Source organism: Ascidiella aspersa, chromosome 1 (genome assembly GCF_963924565.1).
Source record: "Ascidiella aspersa chromosome 1, kaAscAspe10.2, whole genome shotgun sequence".
Classification (NCBI taxonomy): domain Eukaryota; kingdom Metazoa; phylum Chordata; class Ascidiacea; order Phlebobranchia; family Ascidiidae; genus Ascidiella; species Ascidiella aspersa.
This window is the reverse complement of record NC_139447.1, coordinates 5,119,484-5,139,556: the sequence shown is the minus strand read 5'-3', so window position 1 is coordinate 5,139,556 and position 20,073 is coordinate 5,119,484. Positions and strand designations below refer to the sequence as shown.

Sequence of the window (20,073 nt, the reverse complement as noted above, 5' to 3'; positions counted from 1 at the left end):
TATCTTAATTGTTGCACATAAAACAATTTGCTTGCTATATGATGTATTTTTGTTAATGTTTAGTTGAATTATTGGTCATAATTGGACGAGTTAACCAATTTTAAGTGTTTAAGGTTTAATTTTTATGAGAAGGACTGCACTCGGAATTGACTTGCTCTAAATATGACTCGGCTTGGGCAACCGATGATTGGGAATACGAACTGACTTGGGCTATTTATTCGAAAAGACTTGACTTGGAGTTAAGTTATTTTCCAAATGAATTGTTTACAACACTGCATGCATATCTAGCCCATGAGAAGACCAGCTCTTTCTGAGTGCTGCCGATAGAATCGTGAATCCCGGTGCTATAAACTTAAGTGGATTAAGGAACATCGACGTAACATTTGGAAAAAGATTGCACAAAAAGACGGAGGAACTTTGTTGACTATTAGAATTTTGCAGACAAATGGACTCGCCATGTTTTCTACAGGTATTTCATATAAGACTGCAACGTTGTCAATCGGTCAGAAAGTCAAACCATTAGTTTCAGGTTCTTTAGTTGTCCGACCTGTTGGTAAAAGCGTTTCTTTACGAAGTCGTAAAACTGTATTTCGTACAAAAGTTCCCTTCGGATTATTTCCTTTGATTGCTTGGAGGGCTCTTTTCGATTCAATGTTTTCGAACCGTTTATTGCTAAATAAACACAGTATCAGCGGTTAGGGAAGTGATTCGTAACCTTTTATGGCAACCCTCCAAAATAATAAATATATTTGAGGCACCCGACTGGAATTTTCGTTGGGTGTTTTACTTAAATGTCACTATAAATAGAACGGGAACAACACAATCAACTTAAAACATGTAGGAAAATGCCATTTGTTTGAATGGTCTCTAATCGTGACACAAATAGTTGTATCAAGAAGCTCACCAATTCACCAAAAATCATATTTATTTCTCATATACCTATCAGCAGCCTTAGGCATTAGAAATGGCACCCATGGCGCCGGGCCCCCCGGAACCACTAGGTTAAGACAATCTTAAAACGCTGTATATTTAAGGAATGGGTGTGCAAATATTGCTCAGGTACAAACAGAACGTAACTACAGGTTTACACGTGTGCATGAGAAAGAAAGCAATAGCAAAACTCTTACCAGGTGATTTACTGTAGACCTTTGCAATGCCCTCGAAATATCTAAATACAAAAAAAACCTTGCATTAGCCAGGACATTATCACTTAAAATAACCAGATGTATTCCTTGTCTCAGTAAAACTTTACTTGTTTATTTTTTAATGACAAACTGGATTTGTAAAGTAGGAACATATTTCTTCGCCCTTACAAGTAAATGACGGCAATGGCTTTAAATGGGAGCAAATATACTTTAGACTTTCCTGCGTCTATAGTCAAAGTCAGTCATTAATAAGTTCTAGTATTTTAAAATATAAATATATTTCGCCAAAAAATAGCATCATCAGCCTCTTAAGTTTAATGCTTCATAAGACGGAAGACTCAAAAATATATTTGTTTGCTAACTTACAATTTACAGCTTCACCGCAAATCAAATAAAGGTACCTCGGTAAAAGAGCTTCAAACACTTTTAGCGTGTTTTCCATATCTTCCAAAATCCCAACAACGACGAAGTGCTTCGCAAGATTCATCTTCGCTTTATCCAAAGAACTTTGACTTAATTTCCTGCAGAATATTGAGTGCATTTTTACTGTACACGATCAATCGACATGAATTGACTGAGCGTAGGACGACATCAGTTACAATTTTTGTAAGTTTGCGCTTTTTAAGTCTCAGTTTACTAAAATATTTGTAAAGCTGGGTTGCATTTAGCCCACTGGCTTATTAGGCCAAACACAAAAAGATTAATGTCAGTGTAATAGATGAAGCGCTATTACTATAATTAAGTATATAAAACTTTACGCGGTATTTTTTAATCCCGTAAACCCCTGACAGATAGACACAAGTGATTCAAAAAATTTGTTTATTTTAAAATGCGTACAATTTTGGAAACAAGAAACATTTTTAATCAGTTTTTCAACTGTTCGCATATCTCATACCTGCACATTTTCTCCTGGCCACAGAAAAACGCGAGGATGTTGTAGTAGCCTTGAAAACACTTGGTTTTGTTCAGCAGGCATTCATCCAAAGTCTTCACGAGAACAGCTTTTTGTTTTACAGCGAAAACGTATTTACACTCGCAATGAAAAATTATTAGCTACCAAGTTACGTGTTTGCTCTTTTTACCTTTTGCTCAAGATGTTTTGGTTGGTATAACCTGGATTAGTTAGCAAATCGTTTGATATTTATCAAAAGTCTTAGTAAGATCGGTATTTTGCTCTCCAGTGAGTTTTTGTGGGTTTTACCGATACATTTTGCTAAATAAGGTTTAGTAAAATTCGTAATGGATCAATAAGTTTAGTATGGTATAAACCTGGAATCGTTCGTCTTCAGTAAGCGTTGCTTTTGCCCTTTGTAAAGCCACGCCAGTAGTTCCATTGTCCTTAACGAAACCAAATCTTTGATAATAGAATTTGCTGATGAATCGTTGTACCGGATCGCGAATAATATTGATGTACAGTGGTTGCCTGAATCCGAACCTTTAAGAGACGAAAAGTTTTGTTAAGAAGTATCAATAAGTTGCTTTGCTATTTTCAGTGTTGACTTGACTTAAGTACACTTAAGTCACTGGTTTCAAATGACTTATCTTGAATTAAGTATTTTTACCGAAATGACTTGATTTGACTTGTTAAATATCTTAGGATTGCATTAAGTGTTTTTCATAAAAAATATTGTTGCTTATAATATAATTCGGACGAGTTTATATTATAAGCAACACAAATTTCAATAGTTTAACATTTTGCTTTTATGTCAATGACATCACTTTAAGTTGACCTGCTCTATTTATGACTTGACTGAGACTTAGCTTGTTGTATTTGACTGGGACTTGAGTTATTTTATTTGACCTATCTACAACACTGCCTTTTTTCCTATTCAGTTTTTATGACGTACTACTCCCGAAAGAATTAGCTTTTGGGGGAAACAGAATGGAAACTTTGTATGACGTTTAAGCATACTAACCTCTGGAATTCTAAGAAATGTAAATGACGAATATAGATGAAAAAGCTTGGCAGCTTGCTTATCGCTTCGGCCAAATGTTTCTGTGAAAAGAAAAATGGATCACAAAAATTAAGTTCTCGCTGAGCAATACCGCTTTTAGCCGCCAGTGCCTGCATTGACAAGGATTTTGTGATCATTTCGGTGTCATATTTGTTGCCACAAAATATTTTATTTTCCTAAACAATAAAAAACGAGCCAAAATATACTTAGGACTTAAAACTAAATTTCTCTGTACGCCATTTTTAAGTACAATCAACATTTTTTTGGCCGCGAATAGCAATTTTCTAAACGTCCTGCAACACTGTTTTTTTATTTGGCTTTCTGGAATGTGCCGGCTGTTTTTCACCACCGGTTGCCACACAATTGAACTATACACATGGCACATAAAAAACATAGACCTACATAAAAAGTAAATAATTTTACTAGGGTAGTTAATGTTAACCCGGTGGTTCTCAACCTTTTATGCTTCGTGGACCCCTTTGAAAGGCTCTCAACCATCGTGCCACCCCGGCTTATGAAAAATACCTAGCATTGTATTTACATGTTTTCACTTGTTTTACTTCTCCACGTTAGTAACAAATACAGCCATTAAACCAGGGGTGACGAACACGTGGCCCGCAAAAGAATTTTGTGTGGCCCGCGAAGCATTCGGGTGAGGACAAGGCAGTCTTAAAGTTTCTTTGACCCGCTTCTACTCTTTGCGATGCGATATCAAAAGCTGATAGCCGAATTAAAAACGCGTATATCAGCGGTTCTAAACCGGGGGGTGCGCCCCCCTGGCCATCAATTCTTAAGGGGGCGCGGCTTTACTTAATTATTTAATTTCTTCCGTGATTTTAATGGTTTCGTTGAGGTTAGGCACAATTTCTACAGATGTACAAACTCTGTTTTTTCCCAACTTTACCTTTGAAACTGCCCAAAATTGTCGCGCTACGCGCGTAATTTCAATTATCTACTTTTTTTCTTTTTAAGTACAAATTCTCTTTGAGTGCCATTGCATGTTTTTTGTCTATATGTTATACATATATCATCGAAGAAATAACAGCCCTATTTAATTTCAGTTTTGCTAACTAACAGATAGATGATAAAAGTTACCCCTTTGGAACTATTTTTGTTCCATTTTTTATCATTCTTGTACTCCGCCAAGGTATTTTTTCCGTCTCTTTTTGTATTAAGCCAAGCAAAGGTCATTACATATTAAGACGATTTGTGGATTCGTTTTATACACGCAAGATCAGAAAATCAAACTTCGCAAAGTTTTAGTTGCGAATCAAGCGCACATTAATTACGATGGCCTTCTTGTTGACTATAGTGAGTAAAAAATCTCGGACAGAGACAAAAAACTGGAGCCATCACTTTGGTTATCATGTGGCAGCTTGATTGCAGTCGTAAAAGTGAAAGTCTGTGTTTTATAAAGCCTGACGTTTACACGCTGATCGAAGGTTTGTACTTTTCCGCGATGAGCTGCCCATAATACTCCTAGAAATAATTCTAGAAAGTTTAACTGGCGAGTATAGGGATCTGCAAAGTATAGTCCAAAGGCATTTCTACAATACGTTGACAGTAAGGTTTCCAATCTAGAATAAGGTTCTGAAATCTAGAGTAACGATTCCAGAATATCGAATCCTTGTAAGGATTTCGATAAGTTTTAAAATAATTATTTACCTTTTATTTTGGGGGAGACAGCAACTAATTGCTAATCTAATTGCTAACATATGTTTATTGTAATCGTAAAAAGAAATTACAAATGATTTACATTCTAAACAACTGCCACTTAAAAAAGTTGTTTAAATTAGAGTGCTTAACTACACGAAATACTAAACAAGAATATAAAACAAGATAGAAATACCAGGTTGTAGCCAAAACTTATTTTTGTCCATATCGTGGGTGAATTGAAAACAATGTTGTGTTTTAATTCTACTTCATTACAAGTGTGATATGTTAATTAGGCAGTTAAATACTATGCTGCAAAGATTACAAAGTAATCACCACCATTGATGCGTTAATATTACTTGACAATTACGTTCTGTAGACCCTCGTTGAATATTGGCCTACACTCTAAAAAAATCGTAAATTTTACTTAAAAATCGCCGTATTTATTTACGGTTCTCACCCGTAGGCACAATATACGTTAATATTACCCGTTAATCGAGCATGTTTTTCTCGATCCCGACAGGCAACCAATCACAGCTAATGGTTGCAGCTTTCGAAATCATTTTTTTCTTTTCTCTTAACGATCTGTGCGACTTAGAGAGTGTCAACTGCGACCGTTTTAACATTTGTTTAGGAAAGGCTTTTGCGTCTAATTTAATAGCGCTGTTAAAAGTATGACAATTGTATCTGATTTTAGGGGATACATCAGCTGCTACCAAACAGTATAAAATTAAAGTGGAAAAGGTCTACATTGCCTCATGTGCTGATTTCTTTATTGCGCTTTTAATATGGAGTATCCTCCGAAGGCAATTAAAACGGATTTTCATTCAAGTTGATAAAGAGGTGTTCTCAAGGTGTAAAAAAAATGAAAAACACATAGGTAAAACGATTTTTTTTAAAAAACACTCAGAAAAATCTTTGCTTCAATTGATAGGCATCTAATCTTTTTCAAATACTTTGCAAAAATCAACTTACCGGAAACAAAAGATGAAAGTAAAAATAGAAGAACCATGGCAGTACATCGTAAAGTTTTACCTTTGGTCGCATGATGCAAGACAAGTGATAAAACTGTGTAACCACAGCAGCATTATGTGGACAGTTGTGCTGTGTATTTCGCATTTGTTACTGTGTACAACTTTTACGGTGTATGACTTTTACTGTCTATTGCGCAGTATAATAAAAATACGTTTGAATCGTAAAAACAGCTGCCAGTGGCTTACATAAATTGACTAGGGTTTTTACCGTAAATAATACGGTAAAATAACGTAAATATTAACTGATTAAATCCAGTAAATGTACAGTACTTTCACCTGTTATTTTACTGAATAAAACAGGAAAAACATTTACGGTAAAGTGATCTAAAAAATACGTTAGGGTCCGTAAAAACTGCTGCCAGTGTTTTTTACTGTAATATTTTTTAACAGTGTAAAGTTGACCTTGAGTAGCGAACTTTGTGCATTTTACAATGAAACGATTGTTTTGCAACTTTAACGCCCTTTAAGGAAATCTCTGCCCTTGGCATTACACGTTAATTGTTCGCCTAAAAGCATTTGACAAAATCTTCATAATAAGGCGAAGGTTAGCGGTAATTCGACGTACGACAAAACGATAACAGCGCTCATATGGCTGCATTTGAAGCAGCACAGTAATTGTTTCGCCACAGCAAAAGTGGCGTTAATCCAAACTTTCCGCATTAAAACGAATAAATAATATTGGTTTCAATTGCCCTATACATAAACGGCAGAAGTTTTGTAATACAATGACCTAGCTGAAGAGTTATCAACGGTCCATGCTCCACCCCCGCCCCCCCCCCCCCCCCCCCCCCAGGGGGGCCGAGAGCTGCGGTTGAGAAACCCTGGTTTAACTTAAGCTTTTACCTGGCTTTCTACTGGATAATACTTGGTCATGTTTGGACGGTACGCACTAGCAACTTCAAAGCCCTTGTTAAGGCTCTGCTTGTTGATTGCCCACATCATGGTAGTGCTGCCGCATTTGGGAACCCTGTTGTACAGGACAAGAAGGTTTTGCGGCACTTTTGTAAGGACGGGATAAAGAATGTTCAAATCCATATCCGTAGATGGATAACCAAGGTCGTTGTCTTCGAGTGGGGGTCGAATTGCGTTTGAAGACTTTTGCTTTGTAAAAACACCTTCATGGCAAAACAGTATATGGTCAGTTGAGGGTAAGCCGAGTAGGCTATAATGGTTTGTAAATTCGGTACGTGATACGCATCTATGGTCACGGTAGACGAAAACCCTCCAAAGTGAACATACCCGAAAAGACAACTTATGAAACCTACTGGGTCTTTCCTTAACGACGCACCGATTTGCTTTTTAGTTGAGATCCATTTTAAGTATGGCATGCTTTGGCGCAAAGATAATCGAAGCAAAAATATTTACTCGAATACTTAACCAAATCGATGCTTTGGCATTTTGTAAACTCTCCCTGGCGCCCATACTGTACCGTAGATGTCAACGATAATAAACGCTCTTTCCTGTTAATGATTTGTCTTTTTCTGTTAATGATACGCTCTTTCCAGTTAATGATTTGCGTTCATGGTCAAAGAGGCAAACAAGTTTATCGGGTTTATAGTTGTTTCGCAGTAAATGCCAGCAATAAAGCTAGTTTTGTAGGCCTAAATCAAACAGATTTAACTGGTGATTAAAACGGAGAACCCTACAAAACTTAAGGCTTTTTTGGCTTTGCACTTTTAAGTAGTATTGCCATATGCAACGATTTTCGGTTTTAATGTTAAAACATAATTGAAATGGTAACGTTGATTAAAAAAATTGTTTGTAAGTGCAATGGCATATCTCCATGTAGGAAAGTTTTGATAACCCCAACCTAGGCTGGATTTATAATTTGTCCCGTTTGGTATAATTTGTCCCGTTTGTTATAATTTGTCCCGTTTGAAGTGTAACAAAACATTGAAAGACTTTACCAAACGTGAAATATTTAGCAGTATACAAATGTATTAACCTTTTTGTGAAAAAGCATGACAATGATAAAATTGTGATTAAAACGTTTTAAGAAATATCAAAAGATTACATTACAACCTAAAATGGAAATGACAAAAATTTGTTTTTGGTTGTTGTATAAGCCCGAATTAAACTTTTTAGCAATAATAGTATTGGAAAAAAATGCTTAGTAATTTTAGCTTGCTGCTACGAATATCATTTGACAGTTTTCTTAATGTTTAAACGTTTAAAAGGGGTAAAAAGTCCAGTGTTGTAAACAAGTCATTTTGAAATGACTTAGGTCCAAGTCAAGTCATTTGAAAAATAACCTAAGTACAAGTCAAGTCTTTCGCAAAAATAACAAGTCAAGTCCCAGTCAAGTCATTATGAGAGCAAGTCAATTTCAAGTCATGTTATTATCATAAAAGTAAACTGTTCAACCATTAAAATCGGTAACTCGTCCAATAATGAGCAACAATTTAACTAAAAATTTACACAAAGGGAATATGCAGAAATAAATTGTTTAGTGTGCAAAACTTGGGATACATTTTAATAAAAAACACTTAATTTAATCCAAAGATGTTTGTGACAAAATGATGTTCGAGTCAAGTCATTTGTCCAAAAGACTTAAGTCACGTCAAGTCATTCTGGTCAAAAGACTTAAGTCAAGTCATTTTAAAACAGTGCCTTAAGTGTACTTAAGTTAAGTCAGTGACTTAAGTCATTACAAAACTGATAAAATCCTATTTTTAGGGCCACATTTAGTCAAATGTACGGGCATCCACGTTTGCCTTTCACGAAAATACAACTCAACCTGTAGGCTGCTTTCACTAAAATAACAGCAATACGAACTTACCTCCGGTGTGCTGAACCGCGTTGTCCCAACAAAACATCGCCAGCGTTAGTAGCGTGATAGAAATAACCGCAGGCAAAACCACACTTGACCCACACTTTCGCATCATTGTCTTAGGCAACATTCTCCCATAGCTTGTCGTACTGCGTGGCTGTTATTCGATTTTGTTTATTCTCTTTTATAAGAATAGGTACGTCGACTATAGGCTACGACACAGAGTTGATTAATAGTTAACGTACATGGGCTTTACGTGTGTACGTTTTCGTATGACTTGACGCCTTTTCCTGCCTGTACCTGTATACATGGTTTGCAGCAAAACATAACACAACAACTACAGGAGTCGTGTCCTAAGTTAGCCTTTGCTAGCCTTTGAAACGTAAACTTCAACAGCGGAGAATTAGCTAGCCATGCGCCCACGACTTTTTGGTAGCCTGTTTTGATGTCACACGTTGTTAAACCTTTTCGTGGCCGACTGGCCGTGGGCGACCTGGCTGTGTAACATATAAGGTTCCTGAACATAGAACCGTGCAGCAAAAATTGCACGCACAGTCATACAACACGATGCCAAGCGCACAGACAGGGCACCTGATAAAAAAAACTTTTCTACTAGGACCTGATAAAGCACGGATGTGAGATAGCTTGTCGAGAATGTTGTCTTTGTATAGTGCAATTACTCAGTTAACATTGCCCCCTTAATTAATAAAACTGAGGTGCTAAGGCTTCTCGCGCAAAAATATTATGAAATGATTTTAAAGTGAAAAAACAGACAAATACCAGGATCTGTGCTATTTGATTGTGCATTTGTCTGTAATTTGGTGAAATTCTTATACTAATTTACGCGTTCACAATATTCCGAAATATCTCTCTTAAACAAAAATTGATTTTTTTACCTTGCATCATTCTATAGCCATTCGTAAGACACAAAAGTAATTTTGGAAACAAAAAAAACAGCGTACAATACATTGGTAAAACAATCAAAGAAATACAATTTTCTCAATTTATTTAAAATTTTAAATGCAAAAAATAGCTCGAGAGAGATCTTACCGTTTTAATTGATAGACCGTGAAACAATAATTCACAAAATCCTTGCCGTTCGTCCACAACACAGACGTTTACTTGTATTTATTGTAAATCTAATATTTTGTCTTGAATTAACCACATAACACGTTGTATTTTATTTTTTTTCATCTGTAACCTGTAGTGTAGGTTGTATTTTAGCCCATAGTCATTTGTTCACACTACTGCAAGAGTCAAATGTTTTGCTTAACTGGGACAATCAACCTGTAAATTAGCGCGCCATTTATCATTATTGCTCGCAAGCGTTGATTGATTTGATTGCGATGTAAAGCATTGTAGTCGACAGAACGGAATTTTGTAGTTTTTAAGTGCTGGTATTCATTCGAATTAAGGAACTGATGATGCCACTTGGCGAAATATATTTTCCTTTAAACAAAATCTCTGATCCTGTTTTTACTCATGTTTTTAACTATGAGTTTTACTTGTTAATAAGTGCTGGTAGGTTTGTTTTAACCTTTGAGCAGATAATGTAAAACCTGCGTTAGACTTGAGTAAGTTTTGTTAGATGTCATTTTGGTTTGAGGAATTGTTGTTATATGTGATTTAGTTAGATTAAGTTTTGTTAAACTTATATGTGATTGTTAAACTAATATGTGAGTTAGAGTAAGTTTTATTACATGAAATGTGAGTTTGATAACGGCGTCTTACCAGTTAGTTATTATACTTGTTTCTCTTGCTTTGCACTTAATAGATAGGAAACTGGTTGAGTAGTAACGACAGGTGCAGTTATTTATTTGCTAGTTAATTTCACAAACAAAGGTTCGTTAAATTGTAACGTAGCCTATGTCACCTTCATTTGCCAGTTCTTTTTATTAGGCTATGCTTGTTTCTTTTGAGTTGCACTTGAAAATGTAGGAAACTGGCGAAGTAGTATTGCCAAGTGCAGTTGTTTATTTGCTGGTGATTTTCACAAATTAAGGTCCGTCAAATTGTAACGTTTGTCTCCTGCATTTGCCAGTTCTTTTTATTAGGCTATGCTTGTTTCTTTTGAGTTGCACTTGAAAATGTAGGAAACTGGCGAAGTAGTATTGCCAAGTGCAGTTGTTTATTTGCTGGTGATTTTCACAATTTAAGGTCCGTCAAATTGTAACGTTTGTCTCCTGCATTTGCCAGTTCTTTTTATTAGGCTATGCTTGTTTCTTTTGAGTTGCACTTGAAAATGTAGGAAACTGGCGAAGTAGTAATGCCAGATGCAATTGTTTATTTGCTGGTGATTTTCACAATTTAAGGTCCGTTAAATTGTAACGTTTGTCTCCTGCATTTGCCAGTTCTTTTTATTAGGCTATGCTTGTTTCTTTTGAGTTGCACTTTATAAATGTAGGAAACTGGCGAAGTAGTAATGCCAAGTGCAGTTGTTTATTTGCTGGTGATTTTCACAAATTAAGGTCCGTTAAATTGCAACGTTTGTCTCCTGCATTTGCCAGTCTTTTTATTAGGCTATGCTTGTTTCTTTTGAGTTGCACTTTATAAATGTAGGAAACTGGCGAAGTAGTAATGCCAAGTGCAGTTGTTTATTTGCTGGTGATTTTCACAATTTAAGGTCCGTTAAATTGTAACGTTTGTCTCCTGCATTTGCCAGTTCTTTTTATTAGGCTATGCTTGTTTCTTTTGAGTTGCACTTTATAAATGTAGGAAACTGGCGAAGTAGTAATGCCAGATGCAATAGTTTATTTGCTAGTGATTTGCACAAATTTAACGTGAGTAATGAGATCATTGATCAAATTAGTTGGTGGGTGTTTCAAATTTCCTTTCGTCCTTGCCACCATATTTCAGCTCATGGCTTATCAAAGAAAACATCGCGATGTTTTCTCGTTGCTTATCTTACAAGTGTACTGGACATTGTCATGGTCTTGATATGACACAGGCCACACTGTAGTAAAGCGTTATCGCGGTGCTACGCTAACTCTTTCCACAACAAAACCGCAGCGGTACTAAAAGGTTGTCTGGACCACTGCTGTAAGACATTCCTCGCGCCAGAAAGATTAATTGCGTTTTGCCCTGAAAGGCTTCTGTTGCCTAGCTTAGTAACAGACACAGACAATTCCCTTTTTCTTGTTTGTGCTAGAAAACACATGATAGCGTTGCATTGGCCTTGTAAATGTGGTACCTAAGGGTTTATTTATATGTTAAAGGTCGAATAGTGTTCACTCAACCATGAGAGGGTTATCGGCTTTACGGTTGGTCAGTGAAGCGACGCAGCCGGTGTTGCGTTATTCTGCGTAGCTTATACATCAGGGGTGGGCAATTATTTTTGACAAGGGCCTTATGAGAAACAAAAAATGCCTTGCCGTCCAAAACGGAATTTAAAATACACCTCTCAAAAAGTGTGATTTCTTTGTAAAGATAGATATACACATTTTAGTGGTTTTTCAAGCTGTTGAAAAAAAAAAAGAGTATAGGAATAAGTGAGGATGCCTTGCATGTATGATTCATCCAATAAATTATTACAAAATTACCAAAAAACACGTAAAGGCATATTTCTTGATAAAAGTTTTATGAAGTAAGCCGCGGACCGGGTTAAGGCTGAATTTGGCCCAGGTCCGCCATATATGAAGGTTAAGCTTGTTTGGCTACTATTTAAATTAGGTTTTAATTGTACGTTTTTTGATAACCTTTAGTTTTTTTCAACAGCATATGCGTTATGTTTGCAAATCGGACACGTTGAAAACTATAAATGTAATCCAGAAAAACAAGTGTAATCAACTTAGTCATAGATAATTCCATAACAATCAAGTACAACTTGCGTGGTTACGAAATTTCTGTGTTGATATTAGAGAGTAATCAATTTTTTTTTGGACTTCCAAAAATATTTTAAACAGCGTCACTAATATGTTTTATTTTGAATAGATATAGCATGCAAATTTTAAATATAATTCAATTTGATCGCTACCCTGTTTTCAAAGACAATGTTCACCATGAAAACAGTATAAGCATAAGGCACATATGTAAAACTAAGCTCTACTTTTATATGTTAGGTTTTAACAGGTACGCAATGCTATCTAGTATCTACTGTATGTTGGATGTTAAAGATCCGTTAAATTGTAACGTTTGTCTTCTTTGTACTGGTTCTCAAAACATTTTTAAGTTGGCACAAAAATAAAAAGAGCGGCACAAAAATATAACCGGACAGACGCTTTTAATCGTGACAAGGCAAAAGGTTAAAGCTTAAATACTACCAGTTCTAAACAAATTGTAATTTTTGTACATTACATTCTCGCATGCTTGGTTGTAATAAAAATAGGGTTTTTAGGCACACTAGTGGTCAACAGTTCAAGAATCACTGCTTTAATGATGTAAAACTTCCTAACAGAAGGGTGAAATGTTATAACACAGGTTTATTGCGCAAGAAACACAAAATCACAATGAAATGTTGGCGTAAATCTAGTAAATTGTTGCCCGAGGTGCAAAACTTTTTTTTTTAATTTTCTGTGTGTTTTGCAATAATATAATTTATTGTCCCACCAAAACGCGGTGCTATGTATTTTTACAAACCCTCGTTAGGCATTTCGAACATTCTTTCATGATTTCGGCTCCAATATTGGTGGGGGGCGACCGTTATACATTATTATGACGAATGAAATAGTTACAGTATACATCATACGACCTTGATATGGCATTTAAACACCAGGAAAAATAAAAGTAACGTAAAATAAGATTCGCACTTTGTTCGGGCGGTTTGATTGCTTTACAGCAGTGTTTCTCAACCTATGGGTCGCGACCCAAAATTGGGTCTCTGTTTGATTTGGTTGGGTCGCCGATCGCAGTAGTCACATGTTTATACTAATGGTTCTAAACAAAAATTTTTAATTAGGAAAATTAAGGAAGCAATACAAATAATGTCTTATAATAGTTATTAAAATTCACAATTTTTTATGCTAATGTCATTTTTTTGTTCGCTTACAAGAAGCTGTTTTTTATTTCGCTTACAAAAAAAAACAATTGGGTCGCCAAAGCTCAGTCGTCGTACTTACGTTTAATATTTGGGTCGCCGCGAAAAAAGGTTGAGAAGCATTGCTTTACAACAATACAGGTCAGAAATTACAAAAATTAAAAAAGGCATCGTGCTCGTATGCGCCGCCATGTGGCCAATGCTATTTCAAGATAATATAAATATTCTTCCCAGTTTTTCTCATCGCTTCGAAGTCTCTTTTGCACCCTGGGGCAAGTTCCCGGGAACTCCCGTCCAGCTCTGAGCTTGTTCCGAAAAACAACTTTTTACCTGTATGTAAAATATTTTCTAAGTTAATAAAATATCTCAATTTATAGATCCTAAAGTATTCACAAAAATAATTTTTATATTATATTAAATAGCTGGAGTTTTTTTAAACACATTTCAATTATTGAGGTGACTATATAATTAATAAATAACAAAAAATATGGCTTTCTGATCAGATACTAAATGACACCATTAATAAGTATATATGGATGAAAAGCATTAACTCCAAACCAAAAGGTTAATAAATATGCTGTTGCTATAAAAGGGCGCTCAACAATGTTTAAAATAACAAAAATTTCCCCCAAAAAATTCAGAATTAAGTGCGATTTAAATTAAATTCATTGTAATGAATGAGGTGTAATGCTAGTTAACACTTCTAGTAAATTTTGGTTTTGAAGAATTCGGTAATTATAATTATAATCTAATTTGAAAAAACTAAAATGATCAAATTCTAATTGTAATCTAACTTGGAAAAACTGAAATGCTCTATTTTTAATGATTATCTAATTTTAAAATGCTAAAACAAATCTAATTGTCCCAAGTCTCCCCTGTACCTTCTGCTTTTCCCCCAAGTTGCTCCCAAATGTGCGCTGTAAAATCACTGACGAATTTACCAGATTTGCGCAGTTCGGAAACCTTCTTTGTGACGTCATCGTGACGTTCACCTGCTTCTCCTGTGAAAACAAAGCACCATCTGTGAGCGGTGAATATACGAAAGTCATTGAAACATCCAACCTACAGTAGATATTAAAAAAAGTGTTTGCTTATTTTATACAGTGCAAGTGTGATGTATTTTTTGGGCAGCAAACCCCCGCAAAATTATTTTTATTTTTTTTTATTTAGGTTATTTTAGGTAAATAACGGTGTTTCAATGTGAGAAGATGGGTTTAATTTTTTTGTAATAAACAACATAATGTGATAAGGGTTGTCTGATTATATCGGGTCGCAAGGGATACCGCAAACCAAGTGGTATTATGGTGCTCGTCTGATACTAGGAATTTTGAAACCAAATTAATTCAGGCATTTCAGCTATGGTTTGTAATCCAACGAAGCATTTTCCCGTTTAAAAAGGTATTTTTTTCGTCAATAATACCATTTTAAAATAAAGGTAACAAGTTCTTGCTTAACCACCCTGGAAACATTACAATTTGAGCACTTCTGATTATTTAACCATAAAATAATGTAATTTGGTCCCTGATCAAAAAGTCGGCGGTGCTTTTTTTCCCCAAAACATCGGGTATAGAAACCAAAAAAAAAGGTTCCGGACGACCCTGGGCGTGGTGGAGTCATAAATAAATCTGCAATGTTATGTAATACTTAGTTTAAGTGGAATATATATTTCGTATTGACAATGATAAATTCGAAAAAAAACAGTACAACGATGGTGTTAAAATTTGCGCTAAGTTTATTCGATGTTAAACTATAGAAAATGAATTCATATTTTATACCGATTTTTTTTGTGTACAAAGTTGCACTTCGTTTCACTCGTACTAGGAGCAGGTATATTTTCGAAGAATGTCTAGGCCTTAAACATGACGAAGCCTTTGCGGTACACAATTTCTGCATAATTTTTTCCACTGTTGTTATACACACGAGTCAAGGACTCCCAGCTCAAGAATGCCATTGTATTTTTGCCACTTTATATCCTCAACCAACAGAGTAATGCAGACCTGGAAAAACTACGGTCCGCCGAGCAATTTAAACCGATCCGCATCCTATTTTTCTTAAAATATTTTTTACTAAAACCAAGCTCAACTTTTAATTGCTTTGGTTGTATATGTTTACCTGTGCTCTTTATGTACATATTATGTTTTATCTGTGCTCAATTCGTCACGTACCCTAAATCTAAAATTCTGTGCATTTTAAACGAAAAGTGCCCAATTTTCTTCTAGAAGCTTTTTCTGATATTTGGACTTCAGTGGCACACAACTTTTATTGTAATGGCAGGTTCAAGTTACTTATTTTAAAGCTTCAAGGTATGACGTCACATTGCGTGTTTTTGAGATCCCATTTTTGATCCGCCACAACATTTTCTGTTTGTCATGCGGCCCGCGGATAAAAAGAATTGTCTAATCCCGGCGTAAAGCGTAAACTGGGCGTTTTATATTTGGTTTGTCGGTAGATTGTCGCAGATCAACATTCGGCAAATATTTATCTTGTTGCGGCTTTTGTAACACCCTTAGTCTCTTGAATGCACCGAATTTTAAACTTGATTAAGTTTTTGAACTTTATTACGCACGCAGTTAATAGCGATGTGCATCACATAGTGCGCAACTTATAAGTTAGCGACAAGCCAAAGCTAAAACCGAAAACGTTAAGGCAAAAAAAAATTATTAAACGTGCCTAAGCTTTATATGCCTTCAGGTTTTAAACAACATTTAGTTTTGCTGTTAGACCTGTAGTTGGCAGCAATTTACAAACCGTGATGGTAAATACCCACAAAAATCCAACCTTTAAGGATGACGGACATTTTTTCGTTCACGTTGATTGTTCGCAGCGCCAGTAGCAAAACACTCGCGTTCTTCATAAGGCTCTTGAAATCACGCGTCCAGATTCTTTCGACGAGAAGGCAAAATGTGTAGTTACACTATATATATATATACAACCATATGTCAGTTCTGTTAACGAAAAAGCATTCGTTTATTTGCTCTTGTATCTTAAATAACCTTGCGTTACTATTAGCACATTTCATTTTCTGATTTTAATCTGTTTGTAGCGGCTGGGTCTTAATGAGCCTAATATGCACATTGCACAATCCTGAATTTTACTATAAGTTTTTCTGCAAAAAAAACGTATTCACACGATTTAACACAAACAGTGAGAGAAAAACGTAGTAATTTCCATTACAAACAGAACAATTTTCACACACATCCAGTAACAACTGCATGAGGCAGTACTAAAAACTTTCACCAAGAATATTTCACACGTTTAAATTCTGTCATATTACAACTATAAGCAGTTTAAAAACGAACAAACCGAACTACACAAGCACTACAGCACATATTGCATTTAGTCAGTCGAGCAGCATTATGCAGGCTGCTGTCATACAGAAACGAGCTGCTTTAAAAACGGCAGGCCGGAAAAAGAGAAGCGCTGATTTCCGCTATGCTTATGCGCCACCAGCACTCCAGCAGAGAAATAACGACGTCATTATGTGGGAAATTATTGCGTGTTCTGAGACTTACACGGCGCCAATAACTTTACCCTACGTATCAAACAACTTAAGTCAACTGTTTAGCGATCTAATTTATTTCAGTAATTTAAGAATATTTATACTAGTATAATTTAAAAATCCCCATACAGGTATAAACAAATAACGTATATATTGTTGTTCATACTATATGTACTTAGAGAAGTAGTTTTTAAATTAAAAAAAAAACAATTTAAACTACGGAAAGCAGTACTAATTAATCCATCTTCACATCACTTTCCAAAAACCTACCTCGAATTAATGCTATTTTATATTTTGTTTAATTTTTAGTTTACTTTGAGTCCGGTTAATCTAATTCTTCTCCTAACTTGAAAAACAGAAAGCTCTAATCAAATTTTGAACAAAATTTAATTTGCCAAAGTTATAAAGTCATACGTCTTGCGTTCATGAAACAAAGTTCCAATCTATATTTTTTTGCCAAATAAACCTCGCCCCCTACTCCTCGAAACAAAGCCTTTGCTTGTGTAGTACACGCCAATTGCAACGCAATTCATTTTTTTCACAGTACTTCAACTTAAGTTTCTGTTTTAATAGGATTCCAAAATATAGCCGACAGCATTAAAAGCCACCTAGGCTAAGCAAGACTTATGAGGCTCCACATCAAAGTCCACAAATGTGCTAAGCTTTCACTTTAACGTTACATTCAGCGCTTGTCAAGCGTGCTGTATATTGCTCTGTGATTTATGCGCTATTGGAAAGCGCTGCCATTAAAAGCGAAAGTCATATTATGAAGAACGCTTACTTCCGCCCACACGTTTGCTTCACGACCACCATCGATTATGAAAGTTGTTAACTATGGATCCTAACGTAGTGACGCGGCTTTGGGAAAATATCCAGATGCGCTGCCGCCAACTATTGCCCACACACTCGTTTACACATTCCCCACAAGCATCCTGGATCGTAACGAAAGACAACTCCATGGTGCCATTTTTTAATCTAGAGTAAACATCTAGAATTACACAACATTAAACCTAGAAACATCTCCATTTTTCATAGAATAATCTAAAAAATAATTTAGAAAGTATTTTTGAAAATTAATTAATTTATTTTTAATATATAGGATAATACTGTTTAAAGTTGCATTAAGGGCCTTGCTTGGTGCCTTAGATATAAGATTTTCCGTTTCATTAAACAATTTATTAAATATGACCAGTTTTCGATTTTTTTGTTGACCTTATACCTCGTTACTTAGTTTTCAATCAGCGAAAATTTTAAATTTATGAAATTAATAAAATATTAATCCTGAACGATGAACCAGACACCAAATTATAATTTGGTTTTTTAGATTGTTCTAAAAATACATCTACCATCTAGGATCCTACAACTAAAACCATACCAAAGCATCTAGATTTACATTAAAAATCATTTAGAATGGCCACTATGCACAGCTGCTGCAGTTACTGAATCGGCGACTACTCGCATTATACGCATTTTTTCGCACTTTTCGCACGAAACCCGCTGTGTGTGTTATCTGGCTGGACATTTAAGAACGACAAACAATGAAACTGGCTATTCATCTCAGCTGGCTTTCACGGCAAAGGTGCAAAACTCTGCTGGAAATCAAATCCCCGCCGTAGACTTAATAACAAAATGCGTAAGATGCTACCGGTATATATGAGATTAACTATACATAAATGGATTTTTCTGGGTTGAATTCCAGTAACAATGAATTACATAAACATGGCCGATGGGGGTTTAAGTTGAATTTCAGTCCCATTTAAAATACTTGCAATAAACAAGGTGCAGGAGGCAATGGTAACTAGTTTTGTTTGGGGTACCATAGAGAGCTTAATATGAGATAGTGCGTTATTAAACCTCCGAACAGGCCACACTTGTCTTTGTCAATATATTGTTTGTATGCACAGCCATTATACCAGCTAACCGGTTGGTTTATCATGCTTACTTTTATTTTGAAAGTGCGAAAGTCACGAAGATTGTTATCCTGTTTCCCATGAAAAAAAGCGTGTAAAATTAATTCAATGGAAAAGAAGCATAGGCTATAGTGTAAGATTGGTGACAACACATAAACCACATGGTGTCGCTACATACCCTTCGTAACGTGCTTTAACAGTTTAGTTGTTTGATTTTTTTATGGCGGATGAATCTGAAACCCTGTTGAATTGTTTGTTGTTGTGTGCGCGTTTTGTTATCTATAGTGCTGTAAGTACGCGGAATCCCTTACGAATTTACATATGTTCCTCGGTATGGTAAAATCGGCGTGGAAATCGTACAAGCTTATCGCCACTAAAAATAATAAAATTAATGACTTTCTCTGCAAGAGGGGTCTTTTGAAGCCAAATACAAGTGGCCCCAAATCTCCAGCTGTATTTTAATACCTCCCTGCTAAATCGCCGCTTTTTGACATGTGTTTTATCTCGCCTCTTTTTCTATCGAACTCGTTTTGTTGTGTCCTTTTATAAATAACAAAACATCAATGCAAAAAAGGTGTCTCGTTTTAGGCGCACATTTCTATCTATCTTTTTTTTTTGGTTAACTATTTAAAAATAAAGTATACACTTGCCGTAAGAAATCGCCCTTCCTTTTATTGGTAGAAATATAGTTACAGTTTCTTTTAAAATAATTTGAATTATATTTTAAGTACCAGTTAACAATGAAACAAGTTTATTTCACGAAATTCGGAACGTAAAAAAACATTTATAAACCTACTAACGCCGATAAATTTTACTGAATTCCTCGCCATACGGCAACACAAATTTAAACTTTTAAATGTGTCGGAATACCAAAAAAGTGCCGCCGAAGGAATGTTTTACCAAAAAAGTTTATAATATGACGAAAACCATCGGCATTGGTAAAATACATTTTTTGGGTACACTATGCACGGATCTGTAATAATAATGTTTTACAAAGCCAAAAAGGTCAAGTATATCGACATAATCTTGATTAGGATGTTTCGATACGAACTTGTATCATCTTTAACTGTTGAACTTTTTCAACTTTTTATTGATTTCGTTAAACTTTTCTGCACAGCGTTCCTCCACGTTCGGC

The 20,073-nt window shown here is 35.5% G+C and overlaps 1 protein-coding gene across 1 annotated transcript; it reads right to left on the bottom strand.

The window, feature by feature from the left end:
- Window positions 1-384: 384 nt before the first annotated feature.
- On the bottom strand, window positions 385-16,466 carry LOC146166697 (uronyl 2-sulfotransferase-like). The gene is made up of 9 exons (XM_083384571.1): window positions 16,308-16,466; window positions 14,411-14,530; window positions 6,631-6,902; window positions 3,062-3,141; window positions 2,415-2,580; window positions 2,041-2,132; window positions 1,547-1,666; window positions 1,128-1,168; window positions 385-672 (listed from the first exon to the last, which is right to left on the bottom strand). Exons 1-9 carry the CDS (start codon window positions 16,381-16,383, stop codon window positions 512-514), a joined length of 1,128 nt encoding a protein of 375 aa, XP_083240697.1. The 5' UTR covers window positions 16,384-16,466; the 3' UTR covers window positions 385-511.
- Between the last annotated feature and the right edge of the window lie 3,607 nt (window positions 16,467-20,073).